We start from the raw sequence: 23277 nt of genomic DNA on the forward strand, positions 1-23277 counted from the left end.
TCCTCATTTATCTTGCTAAAAATAGCTGTAATTGTATGAGCACTCTATTTTACTAGGCCAAAGATTAAGCCCTCAGAGGACTGCCCGTACAGCCTGTAGCTTCGCTGATGAATATTTGTTACTGTAGGCAATGTCGAATAAAGAGCCAGTTATATCGACTCATCAATCTTTAAACTGTGTAGTATAAAATAAGGTAAAATATTTTGTGCTCTTAAATCACGAGATGCAACTATTCATAATATGTCCAGCAAGACTGTGGGTGAGCAATATTGCCGATTCTTCTTCACTATAACATCTAGATTATTATTATTTGTATATATCCCTTAGATAAGTATAATAACTTTGATCAACACTACCTCTTCTAAATTGACTACACAGTTGCTAATAAGATATATACTAAACTGCAATTCTATAGGTATGTATGGATGTTTTCAATATTCAGAAATCATGCATTTACACCTTAAAGAGGTACTACTTCTTTAAATCTAATTTTTCATAGGGCTCACGTCTCATGATTATGATTGCTCTTCATGACACTATATAATTACTGAAACAATAATAGAAACAGAAATCTGTTTCAGTTGCACAGGAACCCACACACCTGAGGAGTGATTCAAAACTTAAAATTGCATTACATTTCCAAGCTCTGCCCCATTCCCAGAAAGCAAGAACATTGTGATGAGGATGGGTTCGTTGCATGATGCATCATACAGGGATAAATATTCCCAGAACATCACTTACAATTTCTATTAACATTCATCTAATGTTTGCTGTACATGGTTTGAAACTAAACTATTACTTTTTAGAAAATGTCAAATTAATACCAACTGTGCCAAAAGTTAAATTTACTTTTGTTTTACTCCAGTGCAGCAACTGAATTTTTACAAAAAGGCCCTGTGAAGAACACATGACCTACTCAAAGGACCCTTATTTCAAATCAAGAGTGTCTCTGACATTGCTTAAAGCACCTGTCTTCTAGACAATCATAAATTTCAGTCATAGTCACTATGCTGAACTTTATGGTGATTAGAGTTTGGGTAATGCATGCAGTTAGGTTAAGAGAGTACTATATAAATATCTTCAAAGCAGCAGCTGTAGCCGTTGAAGTGACAACTAAATAAACAAACTGAAAATAACAAACAAACTAAGCTCCATATTTTCTGGTGCTGGACTTAACATTCTTCCAGACACACAGGTCTGTACGTGCCCACAAAAGATCTCAATGTTCCCTTGTTGAATATCACCCTGATAAAGGTATTCATGCATTTAGAACGCATACTATTTTAAGTACAAATTGTACTTTAGAGCTTTCTGTACAGAAGGAAACTGGTTTTAGCAACAGATGAAGAGCTTTACTTAATATTTGTTAGAATTTAATGAATCTCTTTGTGAATCAACACATTAAAGGTAAAGGATGCTAAAAATAATTTTATTTGGGCCATAGATGTCTTTTTTATCTGTCAAGTCTCATCAAAACCCCTAGCAAATTCAAGAAATACATTTAACTATTACCATTTCCCAAGTCCAAGTGGTGAAAGATACTATAAAATAAACTATAAAAAAAAGCGAGGTCATGGGATAGTTGTTTAGAAACCCCCCTTTGAAAAGCTGGTATTTCAGTTACTGCAAACAGTGAAGTGGGGGTAAACTTTCTTCAGAAAATGGATTATTCCCATGGAAAACAACAACAGGCCACTCACATACATTAGCATGCAGGAAGCAATACAGTAGCATGTCATGAGAAGGTGGAAAGAAACCGGAACAGGCAACAAAACTGTACATGAACTCAGGAAGAAAACGCAGACTCTACACAGAAGTCACCCCAGTACAAAATCAAGCCCAGAACCCAAGGACTGTGTGGCAGCAGAGTTAACCACTATTCAGTCATAAATAAAATATACACATATTATTTTAGAATGGACAGAAAAGATTTTAGTTACTAGGTATTATTTCTAAATTGTGTGTCCAGCATAGTAAAAAATGAAGGATGCTTCAAGCAGCTGATGTACAGTACAATAACACCAGAAACTTTCTAGGTTTTAATCACAGACCTCAACATATAAAGATAATATCAAATGCACAACACAAACATGTTTAACTGTTTAAAAAAACATGTCAAAGAACATGCTTTGTTCTGTTGTTATACAGTCTGAGGCAACCTTTTGACTAACTTTAAGCTACTGTATTGGAAACAGAGCAATATTTGATGTGTAGTGTTTTGGTTATTTAGTTATTTGCATACCAGCACATGATGTTGTAACACTTGTGAAATTACTCAAAATATTAATATACTTATGCTAGGAGTTGCTGTTTAACTAGATTATTTTCATCTCCGTTAAAATCTAAAAGTCAGCAAGCATCAGTGAAAAACTTCCATAAATACTGTTGAAAAAATACAAACACCTTCTCAGGTTCTCTGGCATTCTCAAAAGGAATTCTAACTACCCTATGAAAATTAACACGACTGAACTACTTTACTAGAAATATCACCAAAACAGACCACACTGACATAGAAGGCTCAGAGAGATTTATGCTATGAATTAAATTACTTGTAAATAGCAAATGAATGACATCCAAGTTCAAACACTGAAAGGCTATATCACAGAGCATGAAGTATACTTAGAGGTATTAATGACGCAACTGATGAGCACTGAATCCAAAAACAGTTGAGTTTTTAATGGTTCTCAGTATAATAAATTTTAACAACAAAGCATATCCCAAACTGATAAAGGTTTTGCAGTATGTGTCCAAATATCGATTTGAATGGTTAATATATGTACCTACTTGTAAAACAAGTGAAATAATAGGCTGTGGACCATACTGTACAACTGTGCAATAATACCACAGCATGCCATCTATATTGTCTTGTAATAGACCTTATCTATAATGTAAGGTGTGCCCTTATGCAGACTGTTTCCCCTTTCTATTTGCCAATTAAATTTAAAAGGGGATGTATGATTAGTAATAAATTCCTCCATTCTCTGTTTTTCCCAAAATATATGTATCTTCATCTTGGGATTTCCTCATTTCAAGATTATTCTATCACATAATTTATATCCTCTAATTTGAAAAATAATTTACTCTCAGTTAACGGTTTGATTGCACAGAGAAGAGGGATTTCCAGACATCTGAACTTAATTTCAGCCATATGATTTCCCGAAACTGCTGATGCACTCGTTAAATTAACCATTTTATTTACTCCTTGAGAACCATTATTAAGACATAAAACAAATGAGAACATTAGCTTCTTTGAGGAAATTGGGGTCTCCTCAAAGTATCATTCATCAGCATAACACATTTAAAGTATTTTTATTCTTTAGCAAGACTCAGAAGAAACATTTCCAACATTCCTCAAATCTATTTGGAAAACAACAGATTATTTCGGGGAGCATAGCTGAATATAATTAGGCTTGGAAACCTGAGGACTAAACAGGCTATGTAATGGGCTGGAAAATGGAAACACAAATCTACTAAAACTCTATTAAAATGCCCTTCACATCATTTTAGAACAGTACATCTTGTTCTTAGCCGAGGCTACAATATAGTACCTACAGTATGTAAAGGCAATCCTGCTCAAACAGTCTCACAGGGACTTGATACATCCATATTAAGGAATTAATTTAAAGTGTATTTAATCTCAATAAAAACGTACATGAGCAGATCTATTAGGTAGCTAGCAAGGCACCTTCATCTGTACTGTGCGTAATCTGAAAAATCTGAATGAAAAATCATGCAGTGCTCCTTCTAGATCTTTACAAGGTCACATACAGTGATGTGAAAAAATGTGAAAGAAACCCCACATGATTCTATGGTTTGACATATTAAGACATCTGACATTCACCTAGTCCACACCAAGTGCTAACAGTAGATAAATCTAACCTAATGTGACACATAACACACTCAAATTTTACTTTCACTATTAATTAATAAAAATAACATGCAGAACCCTTTCTTTTTCACATTACTGTAACATTTCTATATTTAAATTTATTGCAATATCATAAATGCAAAAATCTTGTGACCCATGAGGCTTCTATGACATACAAATCTTTAAATTTATGCCCTAAAATAATTGATGAACTTTGAAGCTCAAACGTTTTATACTAGAATATCATCTCTGTTAATCCCATTTGAAAATGACTACATTTCCAACCAAATGCGAGGCTGTTATCAGAACTTTAGGTCCAAATACTTTTGCAACACATTCTAAAATATTCTAAAAGGTTGAACAGAAATAAATCACAACTTGTGACAAATTTAATGGTGGGATTAGAGATGGATAGAGAGGTCTATACTGTTCATAAATTATCTGCATACTAGAATCTTCTACGGGGATGGGAACAATTAATTTCAATTTGAAGAAACCATCCATTATCAGAAAACATTGGTACTTTCTTGGTGAAAGTAATGGACTGGCAAGCCAGAGCTTTCCTGAAAACAAAGAGTACCTGGCAAAGCAATGCTATGGACAGGACATACACACAGGGCGTACACACAAACACACAATCTCAAGATGCCAATGAACCTAGCATGCATGTCTTTAGAAGACAGGGAGGTACCGAAACACACAGAAAAAATCAGTGTAATCATGGATAGAGTATGACAACTGCATGCAGTAGAAGTGTGCAAGGGGTTGATGTGGGCTTGGAATTTTTTTTGTATTATATTTTAAAAAGGTTACAACACAGATTCTTTAGTGTACTTAAGTGATTCAAGCTTCAGAGGCACATAGAAGGAAACGAGCATTAGGGTCTCTTTTTAGCTTGTGTGCTGATTGGAGGTAAGGAGCACTTCATTTACTAGGCAGAGAGAAGGCTATAAAAAGAAGAGATCAGAGCTGGGGTGAGAAAATATTAAGGCATTGTTTTTGTCCTTTGGTTTTGTATTTTATTTTGCTGCAAACTTAATTACTCTCTGTGTGATATACAATGTACAGTTGTAAATTACGTTTGTTCAATAAAGATATGACAATGTAAAATGTTGTGTGTGTTGTTTGTTAAATAAGACTTTATTTATTATTATGACGTATATGAAGATCAGATCACATTTTAGGAGCCATTCATGCAGAAATCCAGATAATTCCAAAGGGTTCACAAACTTTTCTCACAACTGTAAATGGATGACTATGCAGCATGGTGACACAGTTGTTAGCATTGCTAACCTGGCTTCAATTCCTGGGGTGCTATCCCCATGTATCTTCTCCCCATGGTCGCATGGGTTTCCTGCAGGTGCTGCAGTTTCCTCCCACATACCAAAGACATACTGGTAGGTTAACTGGCAAAAGTGGCCCTGATGTGAGTGTGTGTTTGTATCTCTGTGTGCCCTGTGACGGACTGGTGTCCCGTCCAGGGTGTATCCTGTCTTGTGCCCATTGACCTTGTATTGGATAAAGTGGTTAGAAAACAGATGAATGTACTGTATGACTATTTGCTGGCCTGTGAGAAAAGGTTAGACAGACATTCAATTAATCTACGTTTAATTAATAATATATTTGATTGAGCTGAAACTTTGGGGAAAGGGGAAGAGGATTTACTAATTAATTCTATACATCGATTTCAACTAAATTCCAGTCAATAACATGTAAAAATGCATCATAATCACAGCATAATCAAAGCTATAAAGTAATACATATTTACATATTAAATATATATACGACAAGTGTCGTAGTATGGTTTGACTCTTTGAACTCCAAAAGATGTATCTTATTTTCTGAAATTAATTTTCAAAATCATTCTCAGTGTGCTGAACCATTTTTTTTTATTTAATAAGAATGTAAAAACAAACGGAGGGATTTAAGCTCTACTGCACAGGAGGTCCTTAACAATTATGCAATGCTGAGCAAACTGTTTTTCATGCATCAAAATTGAGATGTTTATTTGGCTAACACTGAGCCTATAGATTATTTAGAAATTAAATATAAACATAGCTGATCATTTTAGATATGCACATTTATTAAAAAGGCATGTGGTAACCTTTTTAAAAATAAATCTTTCATTAGAAAGGTTTTTCCTTGATCCTACACAGAAGCCCACCCACAGTCATTTCTAAATCCCATGGTGGTTTTTGAATCTCACACTGCATCATACTTGACTGCTTTCTTTTAGTATTCTTGAATACCCATGGTCATGGAAAAGGGTGTGGTCAGAACAAAAACTGACAAAAACTCAACTGGAAGCATAAAACATCTTCAACAAATGAAATGCAAATAATGTTTAATAGTATCAGAAACTATTTGTAGTCTTAAAATATAAATATCATAAAACTGACTAGCAATTGTAAGTTAAACACCAAGAACATGGGGGCGAGTTTACAATGTGTGCTAAAATTTGCCTTACTAAACTACCAAGCTTTTGGAATGCATAAGTATAAGGTATAATATCTAGGGTGCTGAAAGTTCCCAGGAGCACAATCAGGTCCATCATAAGGAAAGAATAAAGAATCCCCCAGTCTCTTCCTAGAGCAGGTGGTCCTCCCAAACTGAGAAATTGGGTAAGAAGGACTTTGATAGAGAAGAGAAGAGACAAAGAACATTAAACTGTGCAGTACTAGACATACAGCATTTAGCTTCTAATATTAGATATTAGAAAGAAGACTCTTCTGAGAAAAGACCACGTAAGAAGGTACATGGCAGACCGTGAGACCATGCGGCCGAATATTCTCTGGTCTGATAATACAAAAATTGAACTCAAAGCACTGTGCTTGCCACAAAATCGACATGGCTCATCATCTGTGTAAGACTATCCCTACCATGACTAATGATGGTGGCAGCATCATCTCATGGGGATGCTCTTCAGTGGGAGGCACTGGGGCACTTGTAAGCATAGAGGGAACAATGAAAAGAGTGAAATACAGGCAAATTGTTGAGGGGAATCTGCTTTAGTCAGCAAAAGACCTTAGACTGTGGCAAAGATTCACATTCCAACAAGATAAGACTTCAAGCATACAGCTATAGTGACACTGGAAAAGTAAATGTTCTTGAGCGGCCTAGCCAAACCCACGACATGAATCCTATTGAGAATTTGTGGGAGGACTTGATTGTGGTTCACTGAACTTGACAGAGCATGAAAAGAAGAAGATATTTCTGTTTGTGATCATTCATACATTTTTGTTACAGAATAAAAATGTTGTTTGAAGCATGGTAAAAATCATATCAATTAATTCGAAATTCTGATTATAACAATTTTTGCAATTGTTTGGGGTGGGGTGGGGGCTGAGTACCTTCTGTACGCCCTATATATGCAGTTGTAAACACAACTTTGTATTAAATAATAAATGATAAGTAGTACAAATTGCTTTCACAGCAATGTGTTACTGCATCCTAAATGGGACACCAGTCTATCACTGGTTACACAAATTAAAGACACCAATTAACCTTCCTATCATGTCTCTGGAAGGTGGGAGAAATCTGGAGCATCGAGAGAAAATCCACGCAACCATGGGGACACTATACCATGTAATCTTCGGACAGAAGTCCACAATCAGATCCGATATCCAAGAGCTGTCACAGGACTATGATGGCCTCACTTGTTTTTGCTACTGATAATAGTTCTTTTGTAACGTAAGCTCAGGGTGTGGTAAATGGGACCTTGAAAAACAATGAGAGGGCAATTTCCCCTCTTATTTACATGAAACTTTTCTCATGAAAAGGAATGGATTAACACTTCTCTTTTAGCTAGAGGAATGCAGGTAATATGTGAGAGCTACGTTAGAAATTCCTTACTGTAGAGGAGGTTTTCAGTGCATGTGAACCCCTAGGAAGGATAGTGTATATATATGTGTGTCGTTACAAGTTAAGTATGTGGTGCTGACTAAAATATCACCAGTGATGTTTGTTTTTGTGCTCATGCAAAGGTTTACAGACAAGGTCAAGCATCCAGAGCTGGTTGTCATGACAGTGGTCTGAGTAAAATGAGATTCAAACTGCCTGTCAATAAACTTTTAACCAGTCTTAAGTGAAGATATTTTTAAAAGTGGAGTGACATGAAAAGCAAGACGTTTTAGGACGAGCAAGGAAATAAGCAAGACTGATACAAGGAGAAATGCATAAACCATTAAGAATACACATCTACTAGCATTAAAATAATAATACTACACTAGTATTACACTTCAATAACAGAGTATGTAAATTTTAGAGAGACATTTCTTTTATTAAAGAAAACACAATATGTTCCACAGAATTACTTACTTAAAAAGTCACTCTGAGAGAACAAAAGGAAAATGAAGTGTCATGTAAGGTATATTAGAACAAACAAAATAAAATCAGAAACGCTTTATCATTCAAACATTTAGTGGAATTTAACTGTATGAAATACTTACACAGTTAACACAATTTATACCAGCTCACTATCATATATCATATAGCTACCCAAGAAAAACTTCACGAAAAAAAAAAACATCCATACATTTTCTAACTGCTTTATTTAACCTGGTAAGCAATGGGTACAAGGCAGGATACACCCTGGATGGGACGCCAGTCCACTGCACAGACAGAAACACACACACCAGGGCCAATTTACAGAAGCTAATTAACCTACCAGTATGTCTTTGGAGTATGAGAGGAAACTCCGCGAGCACCTGGAAGAAACCCACATGAACACGAGGAGAAAATATAAACTCCACGCAGATAGCCCCCCAGGAACTGAACACAGGGTTCTAGTGCTGTGCTCTGAGGCAGCAATTCTAACCTACTGTATATGCTGCCCTTCATGAAGAAACCATCCAAAACAAATCTCTTCAGGTCTACTGCAGCATGCAGGGATATTACCTATATTTTAGAGGTCATTCAAAATCTGCAAGATATCAACATTTTGTTGAAGAGGGGTGCTCTGAGACATGCATCAACATGATACCGCTTATTTTCTTATGTTGTGATAACACAATGTAACTAAGGAACAAGTAATAGGTTTATTCCATGCTGAAAAGAGAAGAAAGGAAACACAAGGAATAAACCTATTACTTGTTCCACTGCAGCCTACGCATGCTGACGCGGATATTCACCTGAACCACAATGTAACTAGGAGAGCTCAAGTGCCAACCAGCTTTCACTGATATTCCACTTCTGAAATTGGGAGGTCAATAATGGCGGTGTCCATTATAGAGGTCGGTAATCCCATGCTGACTAGACCACTGAGACACAAACGGCGCCCCGTAGGTTGAAGAAGGAATTACGCAATTGAGCCAATTGGAGCTCATTCAGCCTTTAGTGGAAATAACACTTCACATCTGTGCTGCTTTCTGGTTATTTAAAAAGTGGTTGATTTAGTGAATGCAGCTTAGTCTGAAGAGAAACATGCAGTAAAAATGTTCGCCTCCATCTTTCAAAAGCTCATCCTTTTTAATCAATCAATTTTATAAGGTTATTTCATTGTGTGGTCATCTTTATTTTAGTGCCTGGGTTCGATACCTAGATTTCCAGGCTTCAGGGCACACAATACTACACAATATGACACTAATACACAATAGACTGATGTGCAATTATCATATTAATACAGCAATTAAAGTAGTCCTGCATTGTTTTTTTAAAGCTATAAATATATGTTTATCAAATTCACATTCATGAAAAACCTATTTTTATTGTGGAAAGATATTTTAATGGATTAAATCTTTAAACATTATCCAATAAAATGAGTAGAATGTAAATTTCAAACTAAATTCAAACACTATTTTGTGAAGAAACAAAATGTGAAGTTATCCAGCAATACAGTGTACATGTCTGTTACATGTGTATTAAATAATTTATTTTTGTTTTTTGTCTCTTCGAATAGAATGTGCTCTACACGACAACAGCACATTATGGTTCAGAGCAGATCCACCAACCTGTTGAAGCTAGGATTAAGCAATCTTGTTACTCCTGTGGAGCCAGGACAATGTCCTGCATGTTAGAGGTAAGAACTACATCGCCTCTCAACAGTAAATAATCTATTGTATTTTTTTAGGGAATTGTACTTTTTAATTCAACAGAAATATAATTCAACAAAGACTTTTAAAAAACACTAGACTTGAATTGATACGAAAACATCTTGCTCTGGTACAAAGGCAAACTGTATATACAATTAAATAGCTACAATTAAAGCTAAGAAACTAACCAAAATAATTATTATTGGCAGCAGAACAGTAGAAGAAAAAACCCAACATTACATTTCATTTTCTAAAACTCCCAGTCACAGAGACATTCACAACATGCATTTTGGTCTACCTCATATTTGATTACCTCATATTATGATAAAGAAATGAGAGTACAAATATTTTTTAGAAAAATTCTGGTAGACCTTCATTTGCCTTGCCTACAGTTGCCTTGGTGAATTCATAAATGTTGTTATAAAGGTCTGCTGTGAAACTAGTTAAATGATTTAATCACAGGAAAATGGCACTGTGCACTTATCCTGACCAAACGTAAAATTATTCAAGAAAGTATATATATATATTTATATATTTATTTTACACTACTTTTTTTGGACAGTGAATAAGTAGAAACAGTCTACTCATGTGAATACAGTGAACAATGCTGCCAAATCATATATTTCTAAAAAATCCTTTGAAAATGTGATATTAGCTGTTTACTCTTCTACTTGTTAAGAAACAGCCTGTAGAATTTTGATAAATCGAGACCAAAATAAAACATTTTACTTCTAAAATCTAAAAAATCATGCACTTTGGTATTTTTCCAAACTTTCAGTTAAATCTGCCAAATGTGTAAATTTCAGTTATGCTTTGGTCAGTGTTTAACTGAATTGCAATACTGAATTTTTCAAACAAAAACAATACTATTATTTCATGCTATCTGGGCAACTCCTCCCTCTGTATAGAAATTTATTCTGCTTTTGAATGCTATACAATATTTTTACCCAAGTGTTTAAACACAATTCTTTAACCATCTTAAGATACAATTTGGCATTATCTGCATACAAACATTTAAAATACAGAAAGACATTACATCTTATGAAAACGACCATTCAGTCAGCAAATGCAATATTAAACCTTGCCAGAAGTTAATAACAAAGTCCATTCTATTATCAGAAATGTATTTTATACCACTTTTAAGGGTAATGAACTCTTGCCCAAGGCAAAGACTATCTTAAGTGTTATCTTATGGAATTTGACACATTATCCACGTAAGACCTGTGTCTTGTACATTTCTGTCAGTCTACAGTACATACAATTTTGAAAAGGCATAAGAACCAAAGGCGAGTTCTGCAAAGCATTTAAAGGGACTAGACAAGTTCAACAGAATATATAGCACAGAAATACTTTCAGTGAACGCATCGAGTGTGCGTTAAGCTATTTATGTAGTGTGTAAGCAACTTTTAATACAAATTAGTATTTATATGTCAATCAAAGTACAAGTATCTTCTGTGTTTTCATTTTAAATGGAGACTAGCACTTAAGATAAAGGTCATTCATACTTGAATGTTTTCTAAAATGTATTAATAATGGCATTTTAATTTAAAATTAGATGATATCCATAACGGCAGCTCTCAGGAACTTTACAAAACTGCATTACTTCTATAGTTTTGTGTTTTGTTAAAGTAAAGACAAAGTACATTTTGTAATGATGCAACAAACTTTGCAATCCAACATGTATTATTCACTCACCATCCAATTGAAATGATTACAAAAATGTGAATGTGTATAACAACAGATAACTCAATCATACCGTCCTATTATGATATTGTTGAGTTGAAATATGAATGAAAAACAATATGAAATATGATTCATATTAATTTATATTCATATATTTTTTTATTTTATTAAAAATAAATAACAAAGCACAACGGCAGAGAACAGTGGGATTTCACAGAGTTTTGTGTGTAGCTTGGGGAAGTTAAAATGATGCTGAAAGCCAGACTCCATTTCAGTTTTTGAGAGTCAGAGGTGTTATGGAAATATGGAAGCATGGGAAAGCTCTTGCTAATAACTCACAGGGTCAGCAGGCCCGCAGAATTCTCGAAATGTCCTTGGTGCCTCTGTTCCACGGATTTCTAATGCCATACAAGGTCCCGAGCACAGCTCAGCTACCATACTCTGTCAGAAAGCAAACAAAAGAAAACAGAGTTTTTGTGAAGTACACAGAGCATAACAATAAAAGGGCCTTTTGTTTATGGAAAGCAGCCGACAGACATGCAGTGAGCGGCTCAGCAACTTTAAGAGGCTCAGGTTTCGAGGCAAAAACCCCCCAACAATTGTATCCATTATACCCTACCATTATAGTTATTTTTTTCTCAGAATGGCAATTTAAATGCTATGAAATTTGGCTTTTGCTAGTTATCTGAGATTACAAGGATTGTGTGTAAGATTATGGTAGAGTGTACTTTTACAAATTTAATGTATAGTAAAAGTTTTGTGTGGGTGGCTTAGCGCCTTAGGCCACACAAAGTTACTCTCACACATTGTTCCATTTGGGGTGGGAGATCCGAATAGTTGCCTGATATATTAACGGTTTCTATAAGTGTATAAGTAGAAAACAGTACATTTTAGAAAGCCATTACAAACTAACCTACAGAATTCTACATTTATTGTAATACTTTAACATCTGATTTAAGGTGTACAGCTACATATTTAATCAGTTATTCTTACAATAGACAGTAAGTAATAAAGCTACAATAAATTTGGCCTGATTTTGAATAAAGCAGTTTAGACAGAATCCCAATGTAATTTCAAAACTGTTAAAAAACACGAATTGCTGTTTTTTAAATAAACATTTTCTTTCTTTGTCCACCTGCTGCTGAGCTCTATAATGAACATTCCTGTTTTACTTTTAAAGTGACTGTCAGATGACAAAAAATTATATTGATCTGAAAGGAAACCTTTATTCTCTCATAGAAAACAGAAAAAACTCAGACATTTGCAGGATATTGAATTTTAAATACCAATAAACTAGGTCAACAGGGTTGTTGTAATTGACAATGAGCTTTAGTCTTGTGATTATTAGACATGATGACTGTACATAGGTTTCATCTCCATACAGGGCAGAACAGAAACTTGCTGAGAGATGCAGAAGGTAACAGGAAATACTCTTGGCAGGTAATTAGAGGAGAATGCTTCTTGTGTAACTGACTCAATAATAGACTGTTTTGTAAAGAATAGAGCTGTGGACTAGCTCAATGTCCTTGCTAATTTTAAACAAATACTAACAGCCCTGGTACTGACTGACTTCAGGTGGAGAACAAATTCCCAGGGCCACTGCTAAGACAGATCAAAACATGATCATTTTTGGCAAATCAATCTGAAAAAATACACTACCTTACCAGTGTTGTTCACGTGCTCCTGAGACGTTTATTATGCAATGAATAAAAGTGCTGAAAACGTTGCATGTTCTATAATATGGCATAATAATTGCAATGTAAAAAAAAGAACAGAAACTGGAAACAGTTATGGATCTGTTTGCATATACAGTAGAAATTACTACAGTGGCGTGAGAAAAATCAGGAACCCAGAACTTATACTTAAAACAGCAAAAACCATGTAAACACTGTATAAACGGTGCAGTTGTATGTTTTCTGGGTCTCTGCTGCATTAGTGCAGCTAAATGAACACATCTTTGTTGCCAAGCCAGAAACAGACAGTAATGAGTTTCAGGAGAAGACAGTGAGAGCTTAGCCCTTGCAACAGAAAGCACTGTATAACACAGCATTTAATTCACAGTGAAGGGTCTAAGGACAAGCAACCTTGCAGATAGGTGACTTTCAGCTTACAGGGACATTTGATATTAATGAGTTCCTTGACCAGGTCCCAAAAGCAAAAGTAAAACTATTAAAATACAAATATTCAAGGCACCTTAAATGTCAAATGAAGACACCTTCAGAATACAAAAAAAAAAATTAAGGAATGTGTTGCTTTGAAAAGGGTCTTCTTATCTAATCAAAGCAGAAGTCCTGAAAGGGAAGCTGTATTAGGATTCCCTTAGGCTGCAGTGCCAGCAAGGTCAAGTGTTCTTAAGAAGTCTAAATATAAAGTAGTCACAAAACATTGTCCTCCTACAAGGAATTGCTTATTTTTAGTTTGTTCCTTAATGTTTACAATCACTGTTTGTTTATAAATGAGATATATACATATACAGTATACAATATTCATAGATAAAAAGTATATATAGGATATGACTTTTAAAACAATTTGCTCTGAATATGTTTTTGTGTACTACAACCACTCTCGTTTTTTTAGATCTGTCCAATGTATTTGGTCTTTCAATAATTCTTTAAAAAGCAGCACATTTTACCTTAGAAGAAAAAAAAACATCCTGATGTTCAGAAGTACAGAGGTAAAATATAATCATAATTCATAATTAGTAATGAACTGTATCATCTGAAACACATCACTTCAGTTATCTTCATGGTATTTTTTATTACTATATTTTTGCACTGTTTAGTCAAAGGTTAAGGAATTAAATGTTACATAATACCTGTTACCAAAAGTGCCTTAAGAGCCTCAGTAACCTAAATCAATTGATGGTATATATACAAAAAAACAGTTTAAACTTTTTCCATCATTTGTGTATAACAGACTTTTCAACAGTGCATTATAGATCATAAAGATGTTGCATGGGATGTATGTATGTACAGCACAAATTTGAAAATGCTGTCCCTGCTATTCACTCTTCCCCTTGTTGAGAAACAGTCTAGAAACGTTTTAATAGATCAAGATCAAAACAACATTTATTTTATTTTGTTAAGGACTATAATTAGGATTAACCTAATCATATATAACTTGTTGCAAAACAGTTTAAGACAGTGCGACATCAAACAGATGTGTTCTTCTAAATGCGTATTCCTGTGTAGATCAAGTGAGGTTACACCTTCCTATCAGTGAAAGTAACTGAAATCTTGTAGCACAGAAAGCTAAAGGTATCATTTATGTGCGGTAGCCTTTGAAGTAATACAAAGGGGAGGAGATCTAACTAACATGCTATCAAGGCTGCTCAATAACTAAAATGTTTACTACCTTTCTTAATGATAGCATGGAACCTGCACAAGCGTGATTAAAGTATATTGCAGATCATAGTATCTGGGTTCACACAACCTACTTTAAACTCCAATTGTATTACATCATTCCTACATTAGTTTCCTTGTTTTTGTATATTGTACACACTTAAAATAATGAGTGTTATCTCACTTTGTTATATTTTTAGGATAACATGGTATTAAGTAGATTTTGTAGTGTGCAATGAAAAAAGACAAAATTAAATGTGTCAAGTTCAAAATTAGAAAGAGAGTGAAAAATAAAATGGGCAGAAAAGGCTGGCTAGAAAAGTTCTCTCAGATTAATAAAATACTGTAAGATACAAAAGTAAAATACTGCCATGAATCCCATGCACAGTGAAACAAATAAGTGTGAATTATTTACAGGGTAAACACAAAATAGTAAGAAGACACAAAAGTTCCTAAAACACAATAAAACTACAAAAACCAAAATTATCCAAACAACAGTAGAGAGCTAGGAAAATTGAGGCACAGGGCAGGGGCAGTACAAAATTAAGTTAAACCACTCAAAAATAGTACTTTCCCTTAGGTCATTACCTTAAAAACTAGACTTACAAGACACTGGTTCCAAATAACTACTCATAATTTCTAAAACACTCACAAAAATACTTGTAAACTCTCTTTATTACTCCCAACTGCTCAAATCCTTCACACAGGACAAAGACTTGCATTTAAGCACAAAAACATCACCCTCTTGTCCAGGCCCAGTCAATGATATAACCATTTAATTAAACCTGAAACAGGAGGAGGTCTACAACGCTGCAGACACAAGTTACATTACTGCCCCCCTCCCAGCAAGCATCATTATCTGCTCACAGGTTAAGCTTCTGTATAGCCCAACTCCTGTAAAAAGGTGTATGCCTTCATTTTGCCTTATGAAGTATTCCTTATGGTCTGCGACTTCTATTCTGAGATCTAGGGAAATGCACTATAATGAAGGATTTTTTTAAGATGGAGCCCAGTGATTGCTGGTGTGTGAAGCGACTGGATAAAGTAGAATGTTTAGTTTCCAATATTTTAGATTAATCAGAGCCTGTCTAATAGAGAGGTACAGTACCACTTCTCAATTGCAGGACCCTTTTTCCTTTACCCTTTCTCTTTGTAGCAATTTTAAGTCTTAAATCTACAGCTGAGATTTCCTTGCTGGTATTCCTCAGGGAGAAGACTGCACCCAAACCAACAACTGAGGCTTATATGTGATTGAAGGAAGGGGATCCTAAGGATAGGTGCACTGATTATCGCATTCCTCAATGTGGAGAAGGTGTATTCATCTCTTAAGGCAAGCTTGAGCTTAGTTTTCATCCTTGTAACATTTAATGGAAGAAGGGTGATGTTGGGGAATCAGGTATTGAAATGTTGGTATTAGATAACTAGGCCAGAAATTATCCCACTCTTTTAATGGTGGTATGGTTGGGATATGAAAGGACAGCCTACACATTTTCCACCCAAGGATAAACTGTGTGTCATTTCCCTTGGTAAATCTGATATATTAGCCCTCAGTGCAAGCAAACGAATATTTGGTTTTGCCGAGTTAAGACCGCTTTAATGGATCTTCTGAAGCATGGTGTGGCCAAGGGATACATGGGCTAGCCAGAAGGAGATGATAATGTCGACTAAGTAGGCAGTAGAGAAATAAAAATGGTCCAAAAGGATGTTGTCCATCCACCTTTGGGAAGTGGAGGTGTCCCATGCAAAGTGCATATTAATAAAGTCTAAATACATGCAGAAAGCAGTGAAAGGTTTTGCCCACTTAGTGAGTGGGACATGCCAATATCCCTTAATGAAGTCAATTGTTATAAGGTAATTAACTTTCCCTAACCTGTGAAGAAGCTCATGTGTATGATGTACAGGTAGCAGTTAAAGTAAAAAATAAAATATATATATTTATAATTCAGAAGACAGAATCTTCACAATTATCTTGAAAATCCAAACAGAGTTACTTTGACTGGGTATGGCCTGGTAGGGCTGCGTAGCATTGTCGGAATGTCTCGCATACAGCATGTCATGTTTGGCAAATTATGTACAAATTAAATCTCATGTTATCAAACTGGAAAAGCAGGATAGTAATATCATTCTCACTGCTGGGCTGTTCCATTCAATGTGTCATCATCACTTAGCAATGCCTGAAATAATCAGAGCACTTAGACAAGATAAGCAGTTATGGAAATCCACTCTCCTTCTCTGGAAATAAAGATAATTGAAAGTAATTTGCTGGCTTTGGAACAAGCATATGCAACACAATTCAAAATATATTTTTTGAAAGTTCAGAGCCTCATATTATGTCATGCCATTATAAAATGTAAATGTAAACCTTTTAATTCTTTGCATTAAAATAAACAGGAATGAATAAAAGGGCTATGGACATGCAAAAAAACAAAAAAAAATTGAAAAAGTTAGGCATAAAGTTATGATTGCATTAAAGGTTTAAGTAATTCATCAGTAAAGCTGCTGTTCTTGCCTAGCTAAAGTGTACCTAGGAAGCCAATTGTTTTTGTAGGAAGTGCATACACATATGAAGGTCTCACATTTTATTACAAGGTAGAGAAACTGGATGCAGACATGAAAAAACATTAACAAATCAAGTTAGTCCCTGAAGAATGCAATACACTTTTAAAACCAATCCATTCCACATGGGAATGTGAAGGCGGCAGCTGACTTTTCTTCAGGAGTGTTCAGAGCCCAGTGATGAATCGCTGTGCTTTATGGCTGAAAATAACTAAAGATCACTGGTCTAAAGCTCTGGTGAATAAGATGGATGTGGAACCAGGTCAACTACTCTTTGAAGAATCCTTGCACCTAAGCAACCCAGTGTGGTGAGGCATTATTATGGCAGAAGCAAAACATTGACAGAGCAATATCTAGATATTTTTATAACCTGCTGGCAAAAATCATGTCATCAATACCTGAAAACACCTGTTATGGAATGCCATGGGAGGGGATGAGACCTCAACAATCCCACACCACATCTGCCACCATCTTTCTCAGCTGGCCTCTACACAGAAAATTTTGCCAGGGGGGAAGAGTGAAAAGTTGTCAATTGTTCCAGCAAATGCTTCCCCTTGTGGACTGCATCCATGCTTTGGCCATTGCCACAGAGGTGTTCACTTGCTGCGGTTATAATCATGATGAATGGGGTCATCGAGAATCATGTATAAAATTGATTGCGCAGAACCTTCTAATACAACTGAGGTCATAGTGATTTCTTCCACTGTTATTCTTCTCAATACCAATTTTTGCACTTGCTGGATATTCAGCAAATAAAATTTTCAAAGATGTCAAAGAGTTTCAACTGCAGTTTTCATCTCCTTCTTTAAACATCTGTACCCACCTGTGAACATTTTTCATATAAAAGCTGTACAGGGAAACCAACACATCATGTATACAGACAAAAATGCTATAGAAGGAAACCAACATACTGCACAGGGAAGCCACACTTGGTCTACTGAGATAACATATAAGGAAACCAACACTTTATGCAAGAAAAGCAAAATGCAGTATAAGGATCTCTAGTGAGACCAAAGAGTTGTAAAGAGAGCAGAAATGCACTGCATAGAGACAACAAAATGCCCTATATGCACTGTGCAGAAAAATCAGTATAGTGTTGTTTTTTCCTTTAGTCTTTAAAGGATGTATAACAGTATGTAAACTGGCACCCAATGGTGACAACACAAGCTGTTTTCTTTATCATTGCTGAAGAAAAACAACTGGAGACAGAATTCAAACAAAGAAATGAGCAGCTGCATCACATCCTGACTCTGGCCAAAAGCCTTCATTGTATCACAGCCCTGTATCACAGTCTGTTGCATCTGTGTGGGTGCGATTCCATAGAAGCTAGACAAAAATAATATATATGCATCTAAATGTGATACTTTATCTGTCTTTGGTTAATCTCACCAGTTACACAAATAAGGTGAATAAATGCCTTGACTGATTTATCATAATTCATCATCTTAAGAGAGTCAAAAAGTAATTTTTCAAAGGTTCTTTTTTAGGGCAGTAGCAAAAAAGTAAAATTACTGAAAAAAGGAAAAGGAATTCATATTATCATTCTATCTGCTTCACTATCATTAGTGATAATTAAAATGTTTACTGTACTTTGCAAAGCCCTGAAAGACATACCAATAATATCACATTTTGATTAAATATACTTTTTATCAAATTAACTGTTTTTATTTAAAAATGTAACATCCAAATTGAACATTGCTATGTATGAAGGAGGCTGAATGTCTTCTTAAGCTGTAAAGATCTAAAAAGTGAAATTTATAGTCAACTACTAAAGTGTTCAGCCCCTTAAGTCAGTAATTGGTAGAGAACCTATTGCAGCAAATGCTGTTTCCAAACTTTTGTGGATAGGTCTCTTCCAGATTTGCACAGTGCAATGATAGAAATTTTGCACATTCTTCCAGGCCAAATTATTCCAGTTTCCAGTTCTGAAAAGTTTGTCAGGGATTACTGATGGACTGCACAAGTCTCGCCATAAAGTTTCTATTAGATTTAAATCAGGACTGTGAAACCCAAGGACATTAACTTTCTACTTTTCAAACCACTCCAGTTTGACTTTGGCTTTGTGCTTCGGACACTGCGTACATAAAATTTCCGACCCAGTTTTAGATTCTTGGGTGACTCAAGCAGGTTTTCTTCTAGGATTCACCTGCACTTTGCTCAGTGATCATTCAATCCTTGTTAATGAGAAGCATCCCCATAACATGATGCTTGACAAGCACCACCATGCTTGACAGTTTGTAAGGTGCTGACTAGGAGATATGCTTGCACCAAATTTCATGCTTTGAATTCAGACCAAAAACACTTATCTGATAATAAAACTTTCCATCAACTGTCTGCAGTTTATCAAATACTAAAATTAATATACAGGTACGTATTTTTCATTAAGGCTTCTTTCTTGCCTCTCACTCATACAGACCAGGTTTCTGTAAGTACTGGGATTTTGATAATATATTTAAAGTGACTCTCATGTCAGACATTAGAAAGTCACTGCTGGATTCACACTGGCATCTATAGCCAGTTTCCTGCTTTCCCCACTTCTCATGTTGGAATACTGTACTGACATAGTGTCTGTGTAGCATGACGCACTTTTTTTACCAACTACATGAATGACTTCTGAAGTGACCTCCTCCTGGTCTGTGCCTCTTTACTTCCTAAGTGCTGTCTTGTTTTGAAAGCTCCTTTGTCTTCTTGATAGAACTATCATTTAACTTAATCAGGAATAGATTGTGAGGATTCTAAATATAAAGTCCAGTTTGATAGTGTCATGATTCCAAGCTCAGACAGCAACAAAATCTGGAAATCTGGAAGAAGTTTGAATAATTTTGCAAGGCACCATATATAAGATTTTATTGATTAATATTTATAATCTACGATTATATTTACGACACTAAGGTACGCAAGACACAGATCCAAAAATGTAGTAATTTAAACCCTTCTTCACCAGTATGTACACTACATGTTGGTGCATGATGTACAACCTTATCCACAACAGTCAGCTTTTATCTGAGTACTCCCCTTCTTTGAGTTTTGGAAGAGCACTCCAGAACTTAACAAAAGCCTCAGACAATTTAAGAACTCCTTCTTTATACATTTGAAGTAAAAAAATCACATTATAAGAGATTTTATTTTGCATTTTTCATTATGGCAGAGGTGCCCATCAATATGTATATATATATATTTACTCACATTTATTGCATAGTTGTGTATAAGACATTACCAAACTGAAGGCAGCTGACACTGTGAACTCTTAGCAACCAGTCTAACCAGTTCAACAATGGGTTGTTGCTAAACTTATGCTGGCAACTCCTTTTTACTGTTTTACATTGTAGCTACACAAAATCATACGAAGTTACTTTGAAATTTTTCACAGTACTTTTGCTACCATGCTAACTAGAGTAAATCGTACTGCTCAATGCAGGGTGAACTCCAGGAACGTCTTTGGCATGACCTTGTGAGCATGCACTGTTAATTCTCATAGCATTTTATGGTTTAGGAATTACAAGTGCTAAATTCAATAAAGGAACTTTAAAGATATATTTAAAATGTTAAATAAGTAATTTTAATTAAAAATTCCATCTGAATTTTCCTTTTTTAATTTGATACTTACAGTGTACTCTGCAACAACTCCTTTATAAACTTCAAAAAATTCTTCAGCATTGGCCCGATCCATAGTGAACTGAAAAAAAGAAAAGAAAAATGTATGACAACACAATTGCTTTTCAACTCTATTATAAATAAGTATTTTCGGATCTAGAAGACCTGAAAACTGTATTTCATCTATGATATGCTAATTAATGTGCTGTGTAAAGAAAGACATTACATTCCAACAGAATTAAAAAAGTTAGAGAAGGCCACACAAAACAAATCAGGAAAAAAATACTAATGAAAACTAAATATTTTGGAATTTGAAAAAGCCAATTTCAGGGATAATGTTCATTAAAGAAACTTCAAAATTACACTCCTTTATGAGTATTATAAACACTGCCTGGGCACAAACCCAGCTCTCCAGTGGCACTTGCCAGCAGAGCTAAAGGAGACCTCCCCCAGCCTGGCCAGTGAGATCCCTGTTATACGCAGGGGTGTATTCGTTACGATTAGGTGAGTCTAAACTGTGTGTACAATAGATTAAAATGAGTACTTGAAAATGAAACACCTGTTAAGGAAGGTGAAATTCAGTTCAATGCGATTTCTTAAATTAAAGTTTTTTTTTTTCTATGTAAAAACATCCAGCACAAATATCCAATATTTAACTCTGCCAGCTTCCGTTGAAAGAAAAGCAGAAGTAACAATTACGACATACAGGCATAAAACGGCAAACACTGCACCCAGGCTAGCAAGGTAGCATAATGAGCATTCATCCAGTATCAGTAAGCTGTTCATCCTGGTGCTGACCCAGTTTTTGGACTGTGGGAGGAAACCCACCCCTCCACTCAGAGGCAACCCATGTGAACACAGTGAGAGGTACAAGCTCCACACAGACAGAACTCCCAGGTCCAGAACCGAACTCAGGGCCCCAGCATTGTGAGGCAGCAATGCTAATCACTGCACCAGCATGCCGCCTAGATATTAAGTATATGTCTAACAAAAATGTCCTCTATTTAAAAACATTTTTTAAAAGAGTAGTCAGAAGCATTCCAAGCAATATCTTTATGTTATTAGAAATGAATTATTTAACACTAAACATGACTAGCTGTATCCATGAGAGTGCTCCAACACGTAAAGACACAAAGACCTGAAATGCTAGTACTGTATTTCATGGTCATAACATGTTTAAATTAAAATAATATCAACATAATCTAAAACATCTGTGCTATCTTGCTGGTACGGCTGTACTATCTCTGCCGGGTGGAGTGGTGGCTCTGTGGCTAAGGCTCTATGGTTGTGAGTGGAAAGTTGCTGGTTCAAATCCCACAGCTGGCAGAGGAATCTTACTCTGTTGGGCCCCTGAGCAAGGCCCTTAACCCCAGCTGCTCCAGGGGTGCTGTACAATGGCTGACCCTGCGCTCTGACCCCAAGCTTCCCTGCCTGTCTGTGTCTCATGGAGAGCAAGCTGAGGTATGTGAAAAGATGAATTCCTAATGTAAGAAATTTTATAGGGCTAATCAAGTGATGTTATGTTAAAGGTTTTGCCTAATTTATTCCTGTAGTAAAAACATTTGAGCCCACTATTCAGATGACACATTGAAGTCTACATTCTATATGAGCATTCTTCTACAGATTTCAACACTCCTGACCATAACAAATAATTATTGTGCATTGTCCAAACATTATACATTTCACCAGAGGTTCTGCAAATCAGATTATTTGCCAGTGTTCCCTACATTAGGGCTATATTGATTTCTTGTGGATTTATAAAGTGTATACGTAATAACGTCAAAGAAAAAGAACCAGTTCAAGAAATAAAAAAAAACAGAAACACTGCCCAATATGTAGACTGGGTACAGCTATGCGTGTATAAGCTTCAACATTTGTAAAGGTTCTGACAAAAGACCGCAATTCTAGTGTGGTTTGTATCACATAGTGATTCAAGTAAGGTTGTAAGGTTCTATCCATCATTAGCTAAAAAACATTAATGCACACAAATCGGTTACTGTATGCTCCTCTATACAGATGAAACAACTGTTAAATCAGTGGTTTTATTTGACGGTGTTAAATGTTATTGTCCATATGCTAACAATTCACCTCACAGGTGCTCGATTTGGCTATAATTGATTCAGTGATAAAACCTATTTATCTTTCTTGCATGTGCAAATTCACAGTTGGTTTTTTTTTTTTATCATGTCTCCTGTCATAATTTCTG

General features: G+C 35.4%; 1 protein-coding gene across 3 annotated transcripts in view; it reads right to left on the reverse strand.

The window, feature by feature from the left end:
- The window catches only part of nme7 (NME/NM23 family member 7), a 79460-nt gene that overhangs the window by 8673 nt on the left and 47510 nt on the right, over window positions 1-23277 (reverse strand). For all 3 annotated transcript variants that reach the window (XM_088597888.1, XM_088597897.1, XM_088597880.1), the window contains 2 exons: window positions 21085-21153; window positions 11920-12021 (listed from right to left, as the gene is read on the reverse strand). In XM_088597888.1, the coding sequence (XP_088454014.1) occupies window positions 11920-12021; window positions 21085-21153 (171 nt within the window). The remainder of the gene's footprint in view (window positions 1-11919; window positions 12022-21084; window positions 21154-23277) is intronic.

This window comes from Lepisosteus platostomus, chromosome 2 (genome assembly GCF_059453375.1).
Source record: "Lepisosteus platostomus isolate fLepPlt1 chromosome 2, fLepPlt1.hap1, whole genome shotgun sequence".
NCBI lineage: Eukaryota > Metazoa > Chordata > Actinopteri > Semionotiformes > Lepisosteidae > Lepisosteus > Lepisosteus platostomus.